The sequence below is a fragment of the Pteropus alecto genome, unplaced genomic scaffold, assembly GCF_000325575.1.
Source record: "Pteropus alecto unplaced genomic scaffold, ASM32557v1 scaffold125, whole genome shotgun sequence".
Classification (NCBI taxonomy): Eukaryota; Metazoa; Chordata; class Mammalia; order Chiroptera; family Pteropodidae; genus Pteropus; species Pteropus alecto.
The window spans coordinates 10,122,172-10,144,356 of record NW_006436888.1 but is presented as its reverse complement, the minus strand read 5'-3'; the positions used below and the strand labels follow the sequence as shown (position 1 = coordinate 10,144,356).

Below are 22,185 nucleotides of genomic sequence, written 5' to 3'. Positions count from 1 at the left end.
ACAGCAGTGTTGGGGTGGCGTCTGCCACTACCCGCCGTGCCCGATCGCGCTCGTCCTGGTAACTCGCCCTGCCCCGCGCCCTCCCGCCCGTGGCCACACGCCCCCAGCCGCGCTCTGTTCAGAGTTGAGTTCCCAGTCTCTCCCGTCACAACAGCCCTGGTCGAAACCATCCTTGCTGTTTTTAACCGCGTTCAGTGCACTTTTTTCTTTTACACATCCGTGTTCTTGTGTTGGAATTGCCAGATGACACACGGGTGATGCGGGGTCCACCTCTAGAAATTCTGACAGGCTGGACTGTCTGCAAGTCCCCCGGTGTGTCCACTGGCTAGGCAGGGCGGAGAGGCCGCTTGGGACCGGCTGGTCTTGGAGGAGCTGCTCGGGGCGCCTGTCCCTGCCCTCAGCACCCATCTTCACTAAGTCCTCACCCCAGCAGGGTTTTCGGCTGTTTTGTTTTGAAATTTCTGAACTTTGAAGTACTTTGTTCACCCAGAAAAGTCGTAAGTGAATTTTGCCCACACTGAACACATCGCGTAAGCGTCCCTCCAAACAGGAAACAGGTGATTATCAGGCCCCCAAAGCCCCCTCGTGTCCCAGGGGCTTCACTGTCTTGACATCCGACTCCACAGGTTAGCTTCCTGGTCTTTGCACGTCGTGTATAACGTGCCTGTGGATTCATCTCTGCATAAAAGATGAAAACGGCGGTCGGGTACGGGCACTTACCGTGAGTGCAGCTGGCAGGACTGGAGGCGGCCCTGGGGGCCAGTGAGTGGGTGGGGCGTCCCTGACGGCCTCGGTGGGACACTCCCGCAGAGTCTATGCACTGTGCACGAGGCTACACTGCATTCAGAACACGAGATTAAACCAAGCACAGAACGTGACGCCACCACGTGACACAGTAGACACGAGAAGGCTGCCGGTACACTGTTCACGGCAAACTTTTTATAAGCAGAAAAAGTCCATTCTAAAATAAGAATAAAAAGTATAGTATGGTAAATATACAAACCACTGACGTGTGACATAGTTGTTTATTGGCACGAAGCATTTCGGACTGGACGTCATGGCGTGTGCTGGCCTTTTACCTGACCGGGGCACAGTAAGTTTGTTTACACCAGCAGCACGCGCACGTGAGGAACGCGTCGCGCCAGGACGTCGTGATGGTGACATCACTGGCGATGGGAAGTGTTCGGCTCCATCGCCATCTGTCCTTGAGTCGATACGGGGTGTGCCTGCAAGCCGCCCCGGCATTTTTATACCTGTCCTGTCTTCTGTTCCGAAGGCCCAGCCCTTCCCCCCACCCCCCTAAAATGTGAAGTAATCTTTGCTGTTTAAGCTGATAATGTTTCAAATTAATATGTTTGTATAAAGGAAGGCTACATTATAACAAAAGAGAAAACTATAAAATTATTGAAGCTTAAAACCACATATGGACAGAGAAAATGCTACATTTTTATTTATTTGAAATGCAAAATAGCCTTGCTGCTGGTAAAAAGACCCTCTTTCAGTGGGGAAAAACACACGAAGAGACTGAGCTACAATCCTTGAGCATTTAATATCAGAGCATTTACAGAACATTCTGATTTTATTCCACAAGATAAAGTTGGGCAATAATTTTCTCTGATTTGTATGTAGATTAAAATCTCTTAGCTCCTTCAGCGGTAAACCCATTTTGACAAATAACTTATTTCGGGACCCGAACTCTCTTGGGAACTTAGAATTCACTGCCCCTCTGTCCGCGGTGTTGCCCAGCCCCACCTGCATGTTTACAAAGGTGGATGTAGCCTACACATTGCTTTCGGATTATGATCTCGGAATACAAGTGACAAACATTTAGCGATCATTTTATTATGTTAATTTACTCAGGGTGAATTAAGTTCTGAAACGACAAAAATATATTACTTATTCTGGTACCTGAAAGACAATGGAAAATATGTTAAAACATTAAAAAGTTGCAGATTTTCATTAAAAGTATTTACATTTATATTCTAATGCAACATTTATAGATACATTTTTTAAATTAGATTGATAGAATATTTTGACATTTGAAAACAATGTTAAATACAACATATTCATGAATGAAAATTCAATTAGTTACTGTTGCAAATGTAGATATTTACTGACGAATGGCCAAAGGGGCTGACAGGTGCTTTTACGTTTTTATCCTTTATTCTTGGTTAATGGCAAATCACTCTGTTAAGCTTCTAACAGCCACTGATCACTGCCAGCTGTCACTTCACATAAATGTGCGATTCTTCCGGAACCAGCAGGACTAACCTGTTCTAAATGCAGCCAACGCCATCAACTACTAAGAGTTAGTTTTACAGATTATCTTTTTTAAATTACAGTATTTAGGAAATACTGCATGTACATTTCTTACAAGTTTTGGAGAAAAGAATAATTTCTTGGTTAGTTAACTTTTCTCATGGTGGTTCTGTTTTAAAAAGTGCATCATCTGCACTTCGGAAACGGATTAGAAAATAGTGCCCAGGAGTGGCGGGAGGGGTGAAGGGCGAACAGTCAGTGCATCATCTGCACTTCAGAAACGGATTAGAAAATAATGCCCAGGAGTGGCGGGAGGGGTGAAGGGCAAGAACAGTCGATGGCGTCGCGATGTTTGCCGGTGACAGGTGAGCACTATAATTAGCGGGGCGATCACACTGTAAGGTATAAAAATGCCAAATCGTTATATTGTGCACCTGAAGCTGATATGACCAGTACAATGTTGCACACCAACTATAATTAGTAAATTAAAAAACAAAAAAACAGCCAACATCTTTTTGAAGCCGGAAAGGGCCGTTTTAGAATTATCTTGGCCTCTGTACTCGGCGCTGTCTAGTGAGCCTTACAGCTCGTCTCTCCCGCGCCTTGCTTCTTGGCAGGGTGCAGACAGGGTTAAGGGTCACCTGGCTGCTCAGTGGACCAGCAGGAAGGTATTTGTTTACCCAACAGGAGGCTGATTAGTGCAGATTCGGGTGACTAATAAAGCCAGGGGACGTACCACTCTAGTAGCTGTTAGTTGTTCACGTATTTCATTGTTTGACGTGGTGGGAGTTAAACATTTTATACGCTAATTAGGTAGCACACATGTCGTCAGCTCCACGCCCTGCTGGCTGGCATTCTGAAGCCCGTCTAGGGGGGAGCGGCAGGGATGGGGAGGGCGGGGCCGGCTCCCTTGGGGTGCTAGTGATGGGAGCCCTGGGAGCACAGGTGTGGCACAGGACGCAGGGCGCTTCGGGCAGATTGCAGACAGGCACTGGCTGTCCCCACGGGACCTGGGTGTGAAGGATGTCAAGCCACTCCCACCCGTGGGAGACGGGCTCCCAGGTCCGGTGTCGCCGTTTTAAGTGGTGTTTTGGTTTTAAGTGTCACGTGAAGTGTTTGAGAAAAGTGACCCTACAGTTCCAATCCCAACATGGTTTTCAGAGGGCAGGGCGGGCTGCAGCCAGGTGACGTGAGCGCTGGAGGGGGACAGTTCTCAGAAGCTGCTGTTTTTTAACCTTTATTTCTTGTAATAGTGGGAAACGCAGGTTCTGCAGACCCTGCCTGGGGGAAGGCACAGGCGACATGGTGCTTGCTCGCCCTCCTGTCCAGCCAGGTGCCCAGAGGACGAAGCCCGCCAAGGTTCAGAGCGACAGTTTGCAGAAATCCTCCAGGCACCAGAGAAGAGAGGGCGCCTGTTGGCACTGCCCCCCCACCCCAGCGCCCGACGGGCGGATGGCAGCGGCTCCAGACCCCCGCCAGCAGCATGGCGGGGCCCCCCCGCCCGGGCGCCAGCTCGAAGCCACGGGGGAGGGCGGTCCCGACGCGGGTTCTTTGGTCAGTCCCACACTCGGCCAGGAGCCAGGGATGGCGGGGCGGGGCGGGGCGGGGGCTCACCGCACCCAAGGGTGGCTTCCAGGAGAAGAGGGTCCCACTCGGGACGCCCGCTCAGTCCCGTGTGGCGACGGAGGAGACGGAGGTCGGCGTGTCATCGCTTGGTGTACGTCCTGCTGGAGATTTTGCTTAGGCCGCCCCTCGGGGTGGGAATCTTGCTCCCGACCTTTGCCGAGGTCCCGGACTTGGTCACGGCTGGGCTTCTACCTGCAGAGGGAGCAAGACACGCAGACACAGGCACCGCGTCACCAGGGACCAAGGCGCCAGTCCGAGCGGGAAGCCTCGGTGAGGCTTGGGGGGACGGCGACAGGCCAGTGTGTGCAGCTCCCTGCACGGGGCCCGGCACAGGCCGTTCACTGTGCTTGTCCCCACGCTCCCCACTCAGCTCCCCACACCTGAAAGTGGGCAGCACACCCCAGGTCTTCTGGTCAGGAACAATCTTCTGGTGAAAACAACCATGGTCTTGTAAGGTGTTCTACATCTGACACCAACCAGTTACATTACAATTTATGAACCAGGCCGGGGTGTCATTCCCGGTCGGTCCCGTAACTGCCTGTTCCGAACCCTCAGGGCTGGCGACACAGCTGCTACCAAGGGCCAGGCGTGCGCCCTGGACGCCCAGAGGCGTAGTCTGTTAACCCAGTGAATGCCACCGCAGAGCCTTAGGCAGGTTCGCCAAGTCTGCTGCCACGGGAGGGTGGGGACGTGACTGGCCTGCCCGTTGATCAAGGACACAGGGGCGGGGCGGGGAGCCCCAGGGGGGCGTGCCTCTGCTGGGTGGATGAGGAGCGGGAGGGGCCGCCGTGCTCACCGGGCGTGGGAGCGGGCGCCCTGCGCAGCACATGTGTCCTCCGCAGGTTCATGGCGCAGCCCGCGGGGCCCATCAGGTGGGCTTTCCAGGCCTGCAAGGAGAGGAGCAGGCGGTGTGTCAGCCGGGCCGGGCCTCGGCGCTGGTGCAGCCGCGAGACAGGCGCTGTCAGGACAAGGCAGGCAGCAGGCACAGCGCGCTCTCCCACGTGTGCGGGCGCCTGCTTGGCCTCCCGCGCTCGGCACAGGTCCCCCAGGGCCGGGGGGGCGGCCTGCCGGCATCACGTCCCTACGCGCACACGGAGCTCATTGGTGCTTGTCACCTCTGGGCACGGCAAGCTAGGACTGTTGTCACTTAAGAATGCACAGGTGTGCAGCAGTTTGGGGAGTACCCGGGCGGGAACCGTGGTGGCCCCTAGGAGTTGACAGAGGCCCCTGGTGGACAGCCAGCAAGAATACATGACGACAGAGAAGACCGCCTGCCAGCACCTAGACTGAGCTCGGAAGAGGGTGTTTTGGCTCCGAGCACACAGGTGAGCGCGTGGCCCGCCACTGTGCCACCTACGAGGACCGGAGCAGAGGGCCTGGCTGGGTCGTGTCTAGACTCAGACCCACAGACACCGCGAGGCACCAAGTGGGCGTTTAAGCCGCTAAGCACGTGGTGGTCTGTGACCAGCACAGGTGACTAGAACACGGACAAAGCAGGTGAGAAGCGGCACAGGCCTGTTGGCCTCGTCGCCGTGCTGAGAGGCTTTCACCTCAAATCAGATGGGGGGACAAAAAGTTAAGGAGAAAGAAGGGGGGCTACTAGCTAATGTCTGCACAGCTCAGAGACACAGTCAGTCCCCACGGAGAGGGGACTGGGGCGTGTGGGAGACGGCGCCTGTAAAGGTAGCAACCCCAGAAACACAGAGGCTCCCAGGTGCTAAAAACGGAGCGTGAGTGAGACAGGCGTGTGCATGCGAGAGCTGCTTCTGCAAAAAAAGGAAACCGTGAAAAATCTGTCCTCTGAGCTGGGGCGACGCGGGCAGAGGCAGGGCCAGCGGCCCTCTCTGGCCTCCTCTGAATCAGCCTCAGTTCACAGACTTGGCAGCCAATGACATGTTTTACCTAATTACAGAACTTAATTTTTAAAAAAATCTCCTAAAACTGAGTATAAAATAAACCAAACCAAAGTGTGTTCACAGTTGCTGGCAGTAACCAGAAAACAGTCACCAGTGTAACACACGGCAGAGACAAGAGAGCTGGGAACGGCATTAAAGTGCCCTCCAGCATCACTCCACGGCCGGCAGTGCCGGCCCCGCCCGAGCCTGCCCACGTGTGCGGTCGGGCGAGGTAAACGAGTAACGGGGGGCGGTCTAACGGGGACATCTCCAGGGGAAATCTCCTAAAACTGAGTATAAAATAAACCAAACCAAAGTGTGTTCACAGTTGCTGGCAGTAACCAGAAAACAGTCACCAGTGTAACACACGGCAGAGACAAGAGAGCTGGGAACGGCATTAAAGTGCCCTCCAGCATCATTCCACGCCGGCAGTGCCGGCCCCGCCCGAGCCTGCCTACGTGTGCGGTCGGGTGGGCGAGGTAAACGAGTAATGGGGGGCAGTCTAACGGGGACATCTCCAGGGGCTCGAGAAGCGGGTCCTAGCAGGGGAGGGAGGTGACACAGACGTGAGACAGGAGAGGTGACAGAAAAGTCACGCAGCCAGGAATCGGAACCACAGTGCGAGTGCGAACCGACGAGGTGTTCATCGCGACCTTCGCCTGCTCCGTCTGCCGAGGGGCCTCGGACCGGCTGACCTGGGAGCGAGCGGCATCTGCGACACCTGACGGTGGCCCTGAAGTGCCAGCTCCCGGGGAGGGGGCGGGGCCCCTCGCAGAAGGGGCTGCCCCGGCGTGGGGCCTCCCAGGGCGCCAGGGACTCCGAGTCCCTTCGGGGCTGTGGGAAGAGGCTCCCTGGCTAGAGGTGGGACAGTGGGTGCATCACGCAGTGTGGTGACCCCAGATGGTGCCAGCTCACAATGACCTCACGATGACGCTCAAATAAAACAAAACAAAGGGCAGTGACCCAGACTGCAGCTTTGAAAACTGGCAAACAAGGGGGAGAATGAGACTTTCTCCGGCCTTCCCAGGACCAGGTTCGGCCAGGGCGGCCAAGGAGCAGAGTGGAAGCTCCTGCCTCGAGCGACAGGCCAGCTGATGCGTGGAGCAGCAGCAGAACCAGGGTGTCTGGACCTCGCAGTCCCCGGAGGTCGGGATCTGGCCAGAGTCAGCAGTTGCTAAAGTGCCCCTGGCATGTGCTTCCTTACAGGAGAACCCACCGTGTCCGCAAAGAGAACCGACCAGGTGACACCTGCACCCGACTGGGCCTGCAGCCCCGCGCGCAGGGGAGAGTCAGTCCGCAAGCAGACTGTGGCAAACCCTGGACCAGCGGCTCCTCAGTGGAGCAGGACGGGGTGTGAAGGGTCTGAGAGCAGCTGGGGGCGATCTGCGCCCTCCAGTCTGTGAGGGTTCAGTGGTCGGACGCGGAAGGCACGCAGGTGTCGAGCTATCTCGCTGGCACCTCATCTGCAGGGCTGGGACAAAAGCCCAGCAGCAGTGGTCGGACGGTGGGTGGCAGTGGCTAAGGCGATTAAAGCAGTGGTTGAACCAGAAGCAGGTCACTACAGCGGGGTCCTGGCGGGGCCCTGAGGCTCCGCGCCGGCCGCCTGGCACGTGAGGGCAGCTCCTGCTGTCACATTAGCCGGAGCAACCAGCACAGAGCTCCTGATGCCCTCTGGTCCCTGTCCCGAGCCCCAACACGGGAGGGAGACGTGGCCCCTCCCACACCAAGCCAACAAGGGAGAGGGGACAGTTTGGAGTGTCCAAACCGGACGGGGCTTAGTTTCATCACTCAAAAGAGACCGGAAGGTCACAGATCTGGCCAAGACGCCAGCTAGGGTCCCAACGCGTCAATAAAAGCGAAGCCTGGAAGAAAATGGACCTGCTTCGCGCTTGTGTCCCCAAGAGTGGAGCCTCCCACAGAGACACGGGCGGAAGCTTCAGGAGGCCCGCACGTGGACGCGTGGTGATGGAGTGTCCGTGCAGGCAGCGCTGGCACGGGACCCCGGCCCACCCCGCTCGGGTCCCTCACCTCCTCTCCAGGTGCGAAGTTCTCGTGGCACAAAGGACAGCGGTTTGCCAGCTTCTCTGGTTTGGCAGCTGAAACGGTTTCAAGTCAGTGAGGTTTAGTTAGTGAGTCCTGTGAAACCTTAGCACGGGGCAGGGACACAGGGTGGAGCCCTGATGCCTGCGGACGCCGGCCCTGCCCGTCCCACAGCCAGGAGCGCTCGGGACCAGGGGCCCTGGGGGACACCCAAGACCTGGGGCACTGGGAGGACACCAGGACAGGCACTGGGGGACACCCGGGACTGGGCGCCCCCGCGGGCACTCACGGCTGCAGTCTTTCGCTCTCACGTGACTGGGCAGCTCATCCTTTAACACGGCCTCGCTGCAGCGGAAACACTGCCCGAACCCGTCCTTTCTGTCGCACTCTGTCAGCAGGTGCTCCGTCAGGCTGGCTATCTCCACCACCTGGACCCGAAACACAGAGCGCGGCACGGAGCTGGGGACGGCGCTGCGCGTCCCGCCCCGGGCGCCTGCCCTGTGAGCTCGGCCCTGTCCCGTCGCACAGCACCCTGCGCGTGGCAGTCAGCGCGCACGTCATCGCCGGCGCCCACCCCGCAGAGCTCCTGCGGCCGTTTATTCGTGGCGCTGAAGACCCCGTGGCCGTCGGGCCACGTCACCTTAGTAGTGTGCAAAGGCCGTTGCTAAGGGTGGGGCTGGGGAGAAGTGCGGCGTGACACTTGCGTTAGGGGGCCGAATGGCTCAGGGGTCACGTGTCGCCTTGGGGTTCAGATCCTGGCTCCCGCCACCTCTGAGGACGTGCGCGGGAACAGGATCGCAGGGGACTCATGCTGCTCTCGCCGTCGTGACGCCTTGGGCGGGAATGACCTATGCGCACCCCAAACCTCACGCCATGGACGCGTGCCCCCCGCCACAGATGCAGCCGCCTGCGCGGGGGTCGGGGGTGTGCATGTGACCCTGCACTGGTGGCCACTCGTGCTGGAGAGCCCCGAGGGGGCTCAAAGTTCATTTCCCTCGCAGTTGTCCTTCTTTACCAAAGGTCCACTGCTTCAGAGAGAGACCGGACTTCGGGACAGCGGAAGATGTAGGCGGGACGCAGGGGGCGCCACCCGTGAAGAGGCTGACGGGCGGGCAGCACCGAGGGCAAGGCTCCCGTGACTGACGGGCACTCGAGACGACGAGCGGCCGGACAGAGAGCGGGAAGGCGGCACGACGCACGTGACCGGCCGAGCACTCGCAGCCAGGTGTGCAAAGAGCGAGTGCGGATCAGTAAAAAGTTTGAGGGCAGCTTAGAAACGGGCAGGAGACGAGAGGGCTTCACAGGAGGAGGGGGGCAGTGCCACCCATCACCAGGACACGGAGCGCTGCCCGCCTGGCTCTGCAGCTGGACACGGGCGCGGCCAGGGGCGTGTCACACGCACGCGTGCGCCAGAGCACGTGCGCAGGACCCTCCGCAGCGTCACCCACACGGTCTGCACCCCGGACGCGGGAGAACGGGTGGGCGCGTGGAGACACGACACACGAGAAGCCCGAGCTGCCTGGCTCCGCCGACCCGCAGCGCGCGGAGAGGGAGCCGTGGGGGCAGCGGGCAGGACAGGGTGACCTGGGGGGCGGGGTGGGCTCCGAGGGCCGCCCGGGTGGGGCTGCTCGGGAGTGCTCATTTTGTGACGAGGACTGAACTGTGACTCTGACGCTCGAGCATTTCTAAGTGCGTGATCCTTCAAGGAGGAGGCAGCACCCCACAGCAGCACGGGGTGACAGCATCCCCGCGACTCTTCTGCACCTTCTCCCCTGAGAGCACCGAGCCCCGCGCCCAGCGCCTGACCTGTCTGCAGTGGTCGCACCGCGTCAGCATGAGGCAGTGCCTCCAGTAGTGGAGGTCCAGGCCTTCGTCTGTGAAGGAGTCGCTCCGTTCCCCGCAAAAAATGCACAAACTGAAACAGAACAGAGACGGCGGGGTGCAGGCTCAGGCCTAGCTCAGACGTCACACCCGTCACACCCATATGACTCTCCCTCTCCTTGCTGGTGGCCTGGCCGGCCCTGGGAGGGGCCGCAGAAGGCCGGACGGCGCCCGTGGCCCGTGCTGAAGCGCCACGGAGGCGGCTTCCCGCAGCCGCGTGCGGGATAAACTCTGACTTCGTCAGGACGATGGAGCAGAAAGGGCGCTTTGAGTCTTTCCCTGGGTTCCCTGGTGATTCGCCTCGGCTCCCCACAGGGACGAGGCTTGGCTGCTGCAGCGTCTTGTGGCGGGCCTAGCACTTGGACAAGTGGGCTGCTAACCTCCACTGGGGCGCAGGGAAGAAGGGGCACCTTGACCGCCCAGCGTTAATGCCGGTTGGTTTGGGGAGCAGCCCCCCAGATTTAAAACCTGCCAAAAGAACCAAGTGGTCCCCATGGCCGTGAGCTGGGAGGAGGGGCTCGCTGCACAGCGTTCACGCGTGCTTGGTCCCTGACCGCCACGCCGAGGGTGATGACCGCTTTACTCACTTGTCCAGACAGTGATCGTCTGGGACTTCCGGAGCCTTAGGTGGGGCCGCTTCCCGCCTCTGAGCATCTGGAAAAATGAAAGGGGACGCAGTTTAAATAACGTGTGCGGAACCTATTTTCAAAGATTTAGTAACCAGCTTTTTAAAAATTAGTAACCAGTATGCGAAACGCAGTTAAAAATATGCAAGTTAATGCAGGCGGGAGGGTTTACATGCCGCCCGAAATGCGCCGGGACGCAGTGGGCGGACAAGCGGTGGCCAAACGGACGGCAGCGGCCCCCACATGGCCTCTCGACCGCGGCTCACGTACCTGGCTTCTCTGCTTTCGTGGCCTGGCTTCCTTTGTCCTAAGACAAAAAACCAGAAGGATCAGTGACAAGTGGGTCTACCTATTCTTAGGTTTCGTTCCAGAATTTCTATCAACGCACAACAGGACTGAGTCGTCAACACTCGGTCTGCAGCTCCCCCTACCATGCCCCTCCCTCCCTGCTGCTGTGCAACCCCAGAGACCGCGCTCCGTCACGGCCACCACCTCCTCCAAGTGGCTCACCCATCAGCAGTGTCCACCCTCACCTCCTGTGGGCTCGGCAGCCCTTCACCCCTTCTTAGCCCGGCTCCAGGGCGCCCCACGTGTGTTTCCCCAGCTTCCCTGGCTGTGCCTTCCCGGGACTCAGCCTGTCCCCTGCAGCTGCCTGTACCCACTGCAACGTGCCCCGCCAGTCCCCAGCCTGGCACAGCCTTGGCGCGGTGGCCCCAGGCGCCTGCCGTCAGCCTGGCCCTGCTGCTCACGCAGCGTCTCCAGGCGGATCTCAGAGCCATGCTCGGCCACACTGGACCAGCCCCCTACGGCCTCCTAGGTCATTGTCCCAACGTGCCTCCCACGTCCATGTGGTTCCCTGTGCCCCGGCCGCCCGGCTGCCAGCTGTCCCTCCGCACACGGCCCTCACACTCGCGGTTCTCAGCCATTTCTCCAGTCTGTCTTGTCCACTGTCCCCACTGTGAGAGCTGGAGGGCCGTGAGGGCGTTCCTGTCTGCATCCCCAGTACCCCCAACAGTGCCCGGCACACAGTACGCTGATGACCGACGAGTGGTTCAGGCCGGGGTGGACCCCGCAGCACAGGCAGTGACCTGTCCGAAGGGCCTCGGCCTTACTCCTTCCCTCCCTGTGCTCTGCTGAGCTGGTGACACAGGTGGGTTTCAGTGGACTGGACAGGAGCGGGGAGCTGCTGGCGGCACTTTCACCCGTGATTACGGGCTGTGGTGGCACCCGGTGGGACACGGGGCACGTGGAGGCACGTGTGGCCCGCAGCAGGCTCTGGGCCCGGCCTTCCTGCCGCAGCCCCCCACTCTCAACCCTGAAACTGGCAAAAGCTTTCTCGAGCCTTCTCCCGGCTACCCAGCCTGCTAAACGCCACGGTCGTCTCCGCAGACGCCGGGCCTGCATTTGGCCCACGCCGCCCAGGGGGCAGGCAGCCCGGCCGGGGCCGGGGGTCCAGGGCTTTGGGCCGTGCAGGAGGGCGAGACCACTGGGCCCCTATACACAACACATAAGTGGTCATCACACACACGGGCGCTGTCTGCTGTGCCTGTAAAAATCACATTTCACGTGACAGTGACTAACTTCTCTCAAACCCAACCACTGAAAGTGGAAAATGCATCCTAGAACACAGTCTCACAACTGGGAAAGACCTCATGGGTGAATATTAAACTCACGAGCAGCGTTCACTAGATTTGTACACCTCATGGGTGAGTGTTAAACTTACGAACGGCTCACCAGATTTATACGCCTACAGAGTACAGAGAGCAAACTTACAGTAACTGGATTCTAGGCATCACGAAAATTCCTATTAACGTAAAAGGAATTTGCATGTTTTGCAGTAAGACAATATAAAATGCCAAAAGTAAAATTTTAGTCTAAAATTTTGCTTTATCTATGCTTTGAACAGCTTAGAAAAATTATTAGTAATTTTTAAATCCGTTTTTTCCTAAAACTCAGGAGTAATCGGAAATGTTAAAAATGTTGTCGTCTCAGGTTTTGGGTGTGGATGGTCCTGATGGTTGCGACAGCACGGACGTGCTTAACGGCACGGAACTGTACACTTCAAACGGTTAAAGTGGTAAATTCTGTTACGCATAGTTTACTACAATGGAAAAACAGAACAGGTTCCTCGCTCCCAGGCCGGACACCTTCCCTGACCGTCTTCGGACAGCGGGCCGGCGTCCAGCCCCTTCCTGCACGCCCGCACCCGCCACGCCTGTGTCCGCGCTGCCGCTTCCTCTTTCCTCCTGGAGCGTCGGCCCACGAGCGCGGGCCCTGAGCGCTGCCTGCTGCAGTCCCCGACAGTCCCAGAGCCAGGTCGCCGCTGGCACGCGGCAGGGGCTCCACGCTGGATGAACGATGAGGCGCTGGCCGAGGCCCCCCAGGAGGGGTGAGGGCGATGACCCACGTGCCATCACCACAGACCTCCGTGAGGCCGGGCTGCATGCAGGAGGGTCATTCACACAGGGAGGGAGGAAGGGACCATCCCGGCCTGAGCACGGACCAGTCCATGACCTTGAGTAAGTCACTGTTTTCTAAGCTCTTTTCTTCCCTTGCACGACATCGGGGACGATAAGTAACACCCGCTGACCTGCGGCGGTGACCGCGAGTTCGACGATGCCCGAGAGCTAACACGCCATGAAGCTGCGAGGCCGCCAGGCTCTGCCGCCCAGCCCCGGACCCCGCGGCCCTCCCATTCCTGGACGGCTGCCTCTGACCCTCCAGCACCGAGCTGGAGCCTTCCTGTGGCTTTGTCACAGGCACGTTAACACACATCCAGCCATGTTTTCCTTCTCGCTCATTTACCCTTTTCGGCGAGGGAGTGGTGAGAACGCTGGGCGTGACCACCCTCCCGACAGCAGGCCTGCGGGTAGGCCGTGCGGGCGGGGCGGGGCCTCGGGGACCCACTCGTCCCTGAGCAATGCCCCGCTCCCTCTCCCTTCTTTCTCTAAAAGGAAGTTTCTCTCAGCTTAAAGGCACTGGGTCACGAAGTCGGGGCACGAAACTGAAATCCCAGGAGCCGGCGGCTGAGAAGGAGCACGGGTCTGCTCCGTGCAACGCGGTCTGATGCCACGGCGGGGCCCCCGCAGGCCCGGGCTGAGGGCTCCTCCGTGTGGACCAATTGCCTGCAGCCTCCCTTTCTGACGCGTGGGAATCAGAGCTCCACGTTCAGGCTTATTTTTCCCACCGCCTCTGACAGAGGTGGGGGCTGCGGGAGGGAGCGGCCCCCACAGCCTGTCTGCTCTCCCCAATATGAGGAGCATGCAAACTGGCTGACGAGGGTGCCCTTCAAGTGCCCCAGACTGAAAAGCAACGAACAACAAAGACGCCCGTCCGCCTGTGCCACGCAGAGGGGGGCCAGTGCCGCAGCCACATGGTGGAACAAACCTCACGAGCTCCGACCCCCAGCGCAGCGCGGGGGAGCCGGCTCACCTCGCCCACGACTCCCGCCTGCGTTTCTGTCAGCGCTGCCAACTGCCCTTGCAAAACTTTAATTTCTTCTTTCTTCCGTTTTTCTGCTTCCTCTGTAGCCGCTTTTTTCTGTGCCTGGCACGAAAATTATTTTTCTATTAGAATAGCTTTTTAGGATAGTCTTAGAAATTGGGAGACGAATTATGGTACATCGATTGTGTTTTCTAAACGCCATGACAGTCACGGAGACAGAGCACGTAACTAGGGTTAAAAGTAAACCACCAGATTAATTTAACAAACGTTTACTGACAGACAAAGCTGAAAACGTCCTCACGCCGTCATCATCCCTGTTTACAGACGAGGACGCTGAGTCACACAGGCAAAAGGGACAGCGCCGGGGTCTGAGCCCAGGGACGCAGCGTAAGACACGCCGCTCCTCGAACGACCTGTCCGTTCATCCGCGTGTCAAGCCGCGTCTGCGACGCAGGCCGAGGTCGCGATTTCAGACGCTAACTCACCCTCACTTCGGCATCTGTGGGCCTGCCCTCTATTTTGGCGAAGCCCTCGAAGAGCGTTTTGTAGAGCACGTTCCTGCGTGCAGCGCAGTCGTCTGGGGGCAGGTAGTCCAGCACAGGAGCCCGGTGCTGCTCGTACATGTCCAGGATCACGCGGACCGCCGTCTCCCGGACCTCGTACACTCTGTGCTCCAGGGCGCCCACCGCGAACTGAAAACAGAGTGGGGAGAGCTTCCTGGTCGTCTCGGCTCTTAAAACAAGGAAGTTTGTTTTTGCATCAAAGAAACACAGACACGTTACCGACATTTGGAAAATAGAGAACGTCCACAGAATGCCAGCTACTAAGATAGTTTTCCTCACTCCGATTACCCTCCACACACAGGTGAGCGCGTGCCGGGTACGCAGCGTGTTTGGCTTCCTTGCACGTACGTACTAACAAGCAGTTCTTAGATTACACCCTTCCGTAGCTTTACATTGTTACGGAACGTTGCAAACACAGAGAAGACGAATTATAATAAACGTCAGGGATCCACCATCCCGATGAACCCGCGTTATCATTTGCCACGTTTGTTTGGGACCTTATCGGTTTTTAGCAGTAACACACTGCCCATCGTGCTTGTCCCTTGTCCGTGTCCCCTGCCCAGGTCCCAGGGCCCACAGTCTTCTCGACCCCCTTGGAGGCGTGGCCCTGCCGGAGCCGGCATGCTCCTCTCCACGAAGGGCACACGTTCGTGAGTGTGCACACAGCTTTTTGATGCTGCGAACGGCGCACGGAGCTCATTGATCTGGAACTTTCTTTGCTCCTGCCCAGCATCGCGTCTGCATGACCTGAACATTCATCCGCCACGCTCCACTCCACTCCCCCGAAGCTCTACGGCATTGTCACACGGCCACTGCACCACACATTTACCCCGGCCCAGACTGAGGACACCTCCCGACTGTCCTGTGGGCGCCGGTCCTGGACTCCTAGACTTCTTCGCTCCCCGTGGCCCCCACCTGACCTTGGCATTCGCGGCTGCCGGCACCTCTGGAAGCACTGACCAGAAGGAAGCCCCCGCCATCGTCACCTCTACCTCTCTGGCTCACGTTGTGTTCCTGTCCCCCGACCACTCAAACCCCTGGGACCCGAGTCCTCCCTCCCTACCCCACAGTCTTCTCCCATGTGTCCCTTCGCTCAGATCTCCACTGCCCTATGTCCAGCCCTAGGTCCATCACAAAGTCGACGTGCAGTCGCTTGCGCCCTCAACACCCGGGCCCGTCCTGTGTCCCCAGGCGGAGCGGGCTGTGGCAGCGGCCTGCTTCATGCTGGGCTCTCACCCTGGGCTCGCCCACCGGCCACAGCATCTTTGGCACTGCACAGCTGACCGGCCTGCAGCGTCACCCCTCAGACGTCTGCGCGTGCTTCCTTCTCGCCTCTCAGGCCTCCTCACCTGTTCTCAGCTCTGAGCTGACACCGTCCGCCAGGGGGCTGGCAGGTCGCCACCCCGCTCAGAGCTGCCCTTCAGGGTGTGTGCCAAGCCCTGTCCCCGTGGCTACTCAAGGATCTTGCTCTGGCCTAGTTCCTTCTTTACTCGTCCCTCCTCCTCCGTCTGGACCCACACCGCCAGCATCTCCACAGGCCGACGTGGCCGCACACTCAGGACACTGGCCTCCTGACCCACGTCAGCACACGGCCTCCTCCCGGGGCCCAGAACTGGGATGGGACCCCCTTGGTCAATGGCAACAGGGGTGGGGCAGGCTTGGCTGGAGCAAACCTCCACTCACAATCCCCTAGTCACCTTGTTTACTTAGTGACCTCAGAGATCACGTGTGAAAACCGGTAACATCACACTCGGAGGAAACGGAGTCCCTGAACACCTGCACGGAGCAGAGTGCCTCTGTCCTGGAAGCGCACTGCACGGTGACGCTGGACCGAGATGGGCCACAGGAAGCTGTCACTGTGTCACATGACAGGAATTTCGGGGCCAGCTGCGCGGCACAGCTTACCTAACGCACTCTAAGTTGTACCCTGCAGTGGGCGCTGCCACACAAAACCGTGACCACGTGGCAGGCTTCACGTTTCTGTGGTAGGGACAAGGACGGCGAGCCTGCAGGCAGGGGCGGGGGCAAGGGTGGCCATGGAGCATCCATGAGGCGTCTGTGACATGATCCGGGTAAGGGGGATGGTGGCTGGAGCCCGTGGTTAGTGGAGTGTGACAGGCCAGGGTCTGGACGCACCCAAAGGGAGCGCCCACAGCATCTGCTGATGGAGGTTTGGGACAGAGGAAGGGGGCAAAGCCGACTCCAAGGCCTGCGCCCCGAGCACACGGGATGGGACTGCCGCTGCCGAAAATGGGGGGCCGAGTGGGAGCAGGTGGGAGGGCTGGGGGCTTGGCCTGGACACCGGGAGCGCGCATCCTGGCACCCACGGGAGACGTTGCGCACGAGGACGAGTCAGACGGGCAGGGGGCTGAGGCCGGGGCCTGAGCCTCCCGCGGCAGGTGCTGGGGTGCGGGTGAGAGAGCCTGCTGCGCCCCGGTGTGCAGCGGCACGTGGAGAAGTGTGGGCAGGGGCCTGGGCCGCGGCCTGCGGGCTCTGGAGCCTGGGCGGCATGCCAACGCGCACTGCTATGCGCACAGCTCACGGATGCAGCAGCCCGTACGCGGTCCCTGCAGACCGACGACGTCAGGTCCATGGGTGTGTGCAATCCACAGAGGAGACAGGTGACGTTTACGTCACACCACGCCGCCCAGGCCGACCCCCACAGGAACGCACACGACACCTGACACGTGGGAGGGCCGGCCACACGGCGAGCGCGTTCCACCCGCACGGCTGGCCAAGAACCTGACCGTGCCTACGCCGTCCGCCGCGCATCTCAAATCCTGAGGGCACGTCTCGCTGGCAGGAAGTCTCTCTCCTGTAACTTCCATGGTCTCGTCAGGTTGTCCAACGCACAAAAAATACACCTGATACTCCCGCACACGGCGGGTACCTCTTATGGGTGTGCGGTCTGTATACTGGCTGACCGGCACGGACGAGGGTCTGTCCGCGTCGCATACCAGCTCAGGGAACCGCAGACCGCCGGAGGCCTTGCGGGCACTCCTTCGTTGGGTGGGGCAATGCGGCTTCCCTGCAGCCCCTCATTCATTCACTCGACAAACACTGTGGCGACACCTCTCCAGGCACCATCTCAAGTTCTGAGGCCCGGTGGAGCATCGCACAAGGCGTGCCGCGTGCAATGCGCTTACCTTCATCACGTCATCCACGGTGAAGCCCGAGCCCTCGGTGCCCAGGTCTTTGAGCAGCCGGGCCAGGAGCTCCATCCGACTCGTGGCCAGGTGAGTGGGAGCGTTCGCTTTTAATGGCTGGACCAAGTAAGAGGGAATCATTTGGAGAGACTTAACTTCCTTAAACAAGGCCATCTCCTGTAAAAACCAACATAACTCATTAATTTTTATGGGAAAATGCTAGAGGCAATTTAGTATAATCCTCAAGGTAAACGCTGAAGGAAAAACCAGGCAAGAAAAAAATAACATTTCCTCAATTAATAAAGTAATTTAAAAAAATGACAGTGACAAATGGTAGTAAAATCACTGATCAGCGAGGTCACCTTTCTACTGAAAATAAAATAATGAGTAAAGACAAAAACCTGAAACGTGAGGAATAAAACCATCATCACCCAGAGATTAACGAAAGCTTTAGAGAAAACATGATTGAAAACTTAGGGTTTCTCTTCTCAGAATTTCTCGACCTCAGGAAAAACGTTTTCTATTTTCTGAAACTCTCAAGGAAGTGCTTTTGGGGCATCGCTTTAGTGTTGATTAAATGCCAGCTCAGAGCGAAACGTGGGCGATGCTGCAGTCGACGAGATCATTCGTGGGCTCAGATGGAAAACATAAGTTCGTCCCATCGTTCACATCTCCAAACACACACCTCTCCACAGCCCGGGTTTGAAAAAGATCGACACGTACAATGATGCATGACGATCACTGAGTTAGTCTGACACAGAAAGGACAAAGCACTGAAGCATGAAAGTTCAACACGGAAAGACATCTGTCTTTCACAGGTCTGCAGGTCTCACCCCCTAAATAAACACCTCATTTACCAGCACGATTCACTTACGTTTGGGCCTATGAGTGACTACAAACACGAGAGAAAGAAGGTGAGCACTCATCGTGGAAGTACGAGCAGGCAGCTCCCTAAATGACAGCCGTGTGAATTCAAAGGCAGCCCACTGGCTTGCTGGTGCCGGCCACAGTATTAACCTTGTGATCTCCTACTACGACCATCTCAAAGAGAGAGGAGATTGCAGCACTTGCAAACTACTCAGAAATCAACTCGGCTTAAAAACAATGAAATGAAAATGTTTTCATTTTCAACATCTTTTGAAAGATGACATCTCCCCCCGGTTCCAAGCTACGTTAACAAAGAGTGTATCGTAGAACTTGAGGGCGGCTGGTTTTCACCTTACTGGTGTTACTGACTCATTTTCCCTGAAAACTCGTTTATGACACAGAACGGGAGCAATGAGTCTTCCTGGTGAAGTGACCCCTTCGAGAAATTCTGAAAGCTTTGGAACCCCTTTCAGGAAAGGTGTGACACTCACGACATTTTATGTAACATTTTAAGGAATTCGCGGGTTTTCTGAAGCCCAAACGTGGGCCTTATGAGACCTCCCAGGCTAGATGAACTCATTAGCTACTTTAAAGCAGCACGACACCGCCTCACGCTGCTGGTGCAAGAGCGACACACTGCGCCCAGCACCGCCACACCCCGGCCCGGCGGACGCCCGCTCGTCCGATGAAAGAAAACGTTCACACCAAGACGGTTACGCTGATTTCTTTTAGTTCTGATTTTCTATTCTGATTTAGTTTTCCACGTAATTCTATTATTTCAAAATTTAATAGCATGTGTTGAATCAGAGAAACACTTGAAAAACCCAATTCTACCTTTTAGTCAATGTTTACGTCTCAGACAAAACTGACCTTCTGGAGCACAAGTACAGGAACGACGCCCGAAGGATGAGCCGTCGCGCTCGGGGCCCAGGCGGGACCCTGGCATGCGCCTGAACAAGGGTGGACCTCTGCAGGACCTGCTCGTTACCGACAGGTTCAGGTCTCACGGCGGCTCTCATACCTGAATAAAATTTGAAGCCACAACCCGGAGACGAGCAGAAGAGTCTCCCGTTCTGGTGAGCAACACGGGGATCGTTCTTTCCACGCAGTGCATTGTCTCGAGCTTGCCCAGTTTGTGTTTAGGAATATATTGTGTGATCACCATTTTCAACAACTTTAAAGAAGCCTGAAAGACCTAAGAAAAAGGTGATGAAAGCAGATGAGCTACTCTAATTGAATCTCACTCACGGTAAACACGAGACTGACCACTAGTAATAAACAGGACCGTCCAACTGAGAGTTACACGCTGTCTGCGGGGCTGGAAACGGGAAACTGAAAACTGGTTTCTAAACACAGCGCTGTGCTCTCAGTGCGTGGTGTCACCGCACTTGGCACTGCCCGCGATCTAGCGGCCCTGCTTAGCTGCACGAGCTCCGGGGGGGACCACGGGCAGGGATGTCACCGCGATGTTCATTCTCAAGACCCGTGCAGGTCGGGGAAACTCAGCGGGAACTCTCAAGTTCCTCGAGTTTCATGAGAAACAGACGTGAACTGCTCGCTTAGGAGTCGCGCTGCACTAGCCTCTGTGATCGCTGGCGCTGGAGCACAGACAAGGCGTGTTCGAAACCGGGAGGGGGACGATGAGGGGCGGCACACAGGCTCTTTGTGGCTGCCTTTCCGGAGCCTTAATCCCCAGCGACACCGCTGGGCTGGCAGACAGCGATGCCACGACCGGGCGGCTTCTCGGGCTGCCGTGACCTCCTGGGGAACATTGGGGCATCCCACTGCACGTGCCGGGACACGGGATGGGGCTCACCGGGGTCACGATGTCTCTGATGGCTCGTCGGATGAGGAAGACGGCCGCCCGCAGCAGGCCCCGCAGGTCTTCCTTCGGGGTCCCCACAGGCGCCTCCATCAGCCGCTTGTGCAAGGCGAGCAGGGCGGCCTCCCGGTGCGACCACGTCCTGGAGTAGGCCCCCGCGACCTGCCACAGCCAGCCCCGTGCTCAGCGCGGGCGGGCCCGCGACACCATGACACCCCGCCACCCCGCACTGCGCCTCCGTTCCTGACAGTGGGAGCTCCGCGGGGCCGCGGCCCCGTGCTCAGCGCGGGCGGGCCCGCGACACCGTGACACCCCGCCACCCCGCACCGCGCCTCCGTTCCTGACAGCGGGAGCTCCGCGGGGCAGATGTGTGCACTCAGAGGAATACGGTTTCTCACACGGGAAAGTTAAGACTGTTTGGAAGACAGAATGTGTCCCCAGCTCCACCATGAGCGGTACTTTCAAGCTGGGAACCAGGAGATCCGCCGGGCCCCGGGACAGAAGGGAGCTGAGCTCCGTGAATACCCAGGGGGGTGAGACGCCCACTGAAATGAACACGCACTCAGGGGACCTTAAGTTCCAGCTTATGTTTCTGCTGCTCCACGTGGTCAGTAATCACCGAGGGACCTTTCGGTTGGACCACAAGGACAAAAGGAAGTCAACCAAGTCACCAACACAGCCTGGGGCTCTCCCCGCCTCTGTCACAGCAGGGGGAGACCTGGGAGGTGCCGAGAGCGGGAGGCTGCAGCCAGCGCCCCATCACCCCGTCACTGTGCACAGAGGCGGAAGTGGACAGCGAGGAGGCGGAGGGGAACACACTGGCCCCCTGGGAGCTCGGGCGGGAGGGGACGTCTATGGGTGGGAGGAGACGTCTGCGGGCCCCTGGACCTCCCGGAAGACGGACGAGCCGGCCCAACTCAAGGGCCAAAACGGCAAAGCGGAAGCTGTCCTACTCGGGTGCATCACGAGAAGACAGGGTTCTCTGGAAGAGGCCATGCGGGGAACATGGAAGGCAGTTGGAAGGCGGGGCGGCCGCATGTGACACGAGTGACTCCGCAGAGAGGCCAAAGGGAGTCTACAGGGTGGGAGTCTACAGGGCTGGGCGGGGCCCTGGGGACAGGACACCATGGATGCCGCCACCCACAGGATGGCCGGACTCAGCCACGCCCACGCGCGTCACCTCCCACACACGTGCTGCTTCCTTTACCAGCGTCTCTCCCAGCACGTCCACGGCCGCGCTGGCTTCCCTCAGGGCCTTCTCGGTCAGCGGCTCCGGCTCGCCTGCAGCGCCCCCTCTGGGCGCCTCGCTGACCTCCGCATCACTCTTCTCTGGCTCCACGGCTGCGACCCCCGGCGGCTTGTGGACAGCGGGGAGAGGCCGCTCGTCGTAGGGCAGGGCCTCCAGCTGCAGCGGGTAGAGGAAGGGCGGCTGGTGGCAGAGCCCCTGAGTGGACCCAACACACACCGTCTACACTGCAGGATTACTGCTCTGGACTTACCGGGTCCGAACACAGGTACTTTGCTAAATACCAGTATCATCAGATCAGAATAACTTATACAATAGGAGGTAACTAAACACTCAGGCCAGGGTTTCCAGCCCTTTCTGAACTCATTATAGGCCCCGAAAGTGACGTAGCTGCCGCCTGTCACTCCTTACTGCTCGCAACTTCAGTTCAGCTGACGAGTGGGCGACTATAGTAAAAGCTATTATGTTTTTTTCCGACAAGACCTCTGTTGTTTTCTTAGTTTACGACTTAGAAGTAAGTGTTGAGCCTGAGTTTAAAATGTCCAGTACTCACTGTCCCCACTAACACAGCCCCAGCTAAGGTCCTCTGCGGCCTTCTCCGCAGAGGCAGTGGTCTGTCCCGTGCCCCGTTCCCTCAGCTGACGCCGACCGCACGGACCGTGCCAGGCCCTCGTGCCCCAGCAGAGCGTGGGGCAGGTGGACCCTGCCCTCATGGCTGGGACTCCGCGGGGCACAGAGACACCGAGCAGAAAACACGTAGAGCTTTCGGG

The 22,185-nt window shown here is 58.2% G+C and overlaps 1 protein-coding gene across 6 annotated transcripts in view; it reads right to left on the bottom strand.

Moving 5' to 3' along the window:
• Positions 1 to 2,522: 2,522 nt before the first annotated feature.
• Positions 2,523 to 22,185, bottom strand: part of CEP104 (centrosomal protein 104) — a 35,214-nt gene continuing 15,551 nt past the window's right edge. For 3 of the 6 annotated variants that reach the window (XM_025048546.1, XM_015591375.2, XM_015591374.2), the window contains 13 exons: positions 21,377 to 21,574; positions 20,164 to 20,331; positions 19,369 to 19,542; positions 17,481 to 17,657; positions 14,257 to 14,463; positions 13,760 to 13,873; positions 10,598 to 10,634; positions 10,289 to 10,355; positions 9,627 to 9,735; positions 8,110 to 8,248; positions 7,809 to 7,876; positions 4,682 to 4,772; positions 3,773 to 4,077 (listed from right to left, as the gene is read on the bottom strand). In XM_025048546.1, the coding sequence (XP_024904314.1) occupies positions 3,965 to 4,077; positions 4,682 to 4,772; positions 7,809 to 7,876; positions 8,110 to 8,248; positions 9,627 to 9,735; positions 10,289 to 10,355; positions 10,598 to 10,634; positions 13,760 to 13,873; positions 14,257 to 14,463; positions 17,481 to 17,657; positions 19,369 to 19,542; positions 20,164 to 20,331; positions 21,377 to 21,574 (1,662 nt within the window). In that variant the 3' untranslated portion in view covers positions 3,773 to 3,964. Of the gene's footprint in view, positions 2,655 to 3,772; positions 4,078 to 4,265; positions 4,352 to 4,681; positions 4,773 to 7,808; positions 7,877 to 8,109; positions 8,249 to 9,626; positions 9,736 to 10,288; positions 10,356 to 10,597; positions 10,635 to 13,759; positions 13,874 to 14,256; positions 14,464 to 17,480; positions 17,658 to 19,368; positions 19,543 to 20,163; positions 20,332 to 21,376; positions 21,575 to 22,185 lie in introns of those variants that run through there. The other 3 variants (XR_003047023.1, XR_001517120.2, XR_003047024.1) reach the window with 3 other exon arrangements.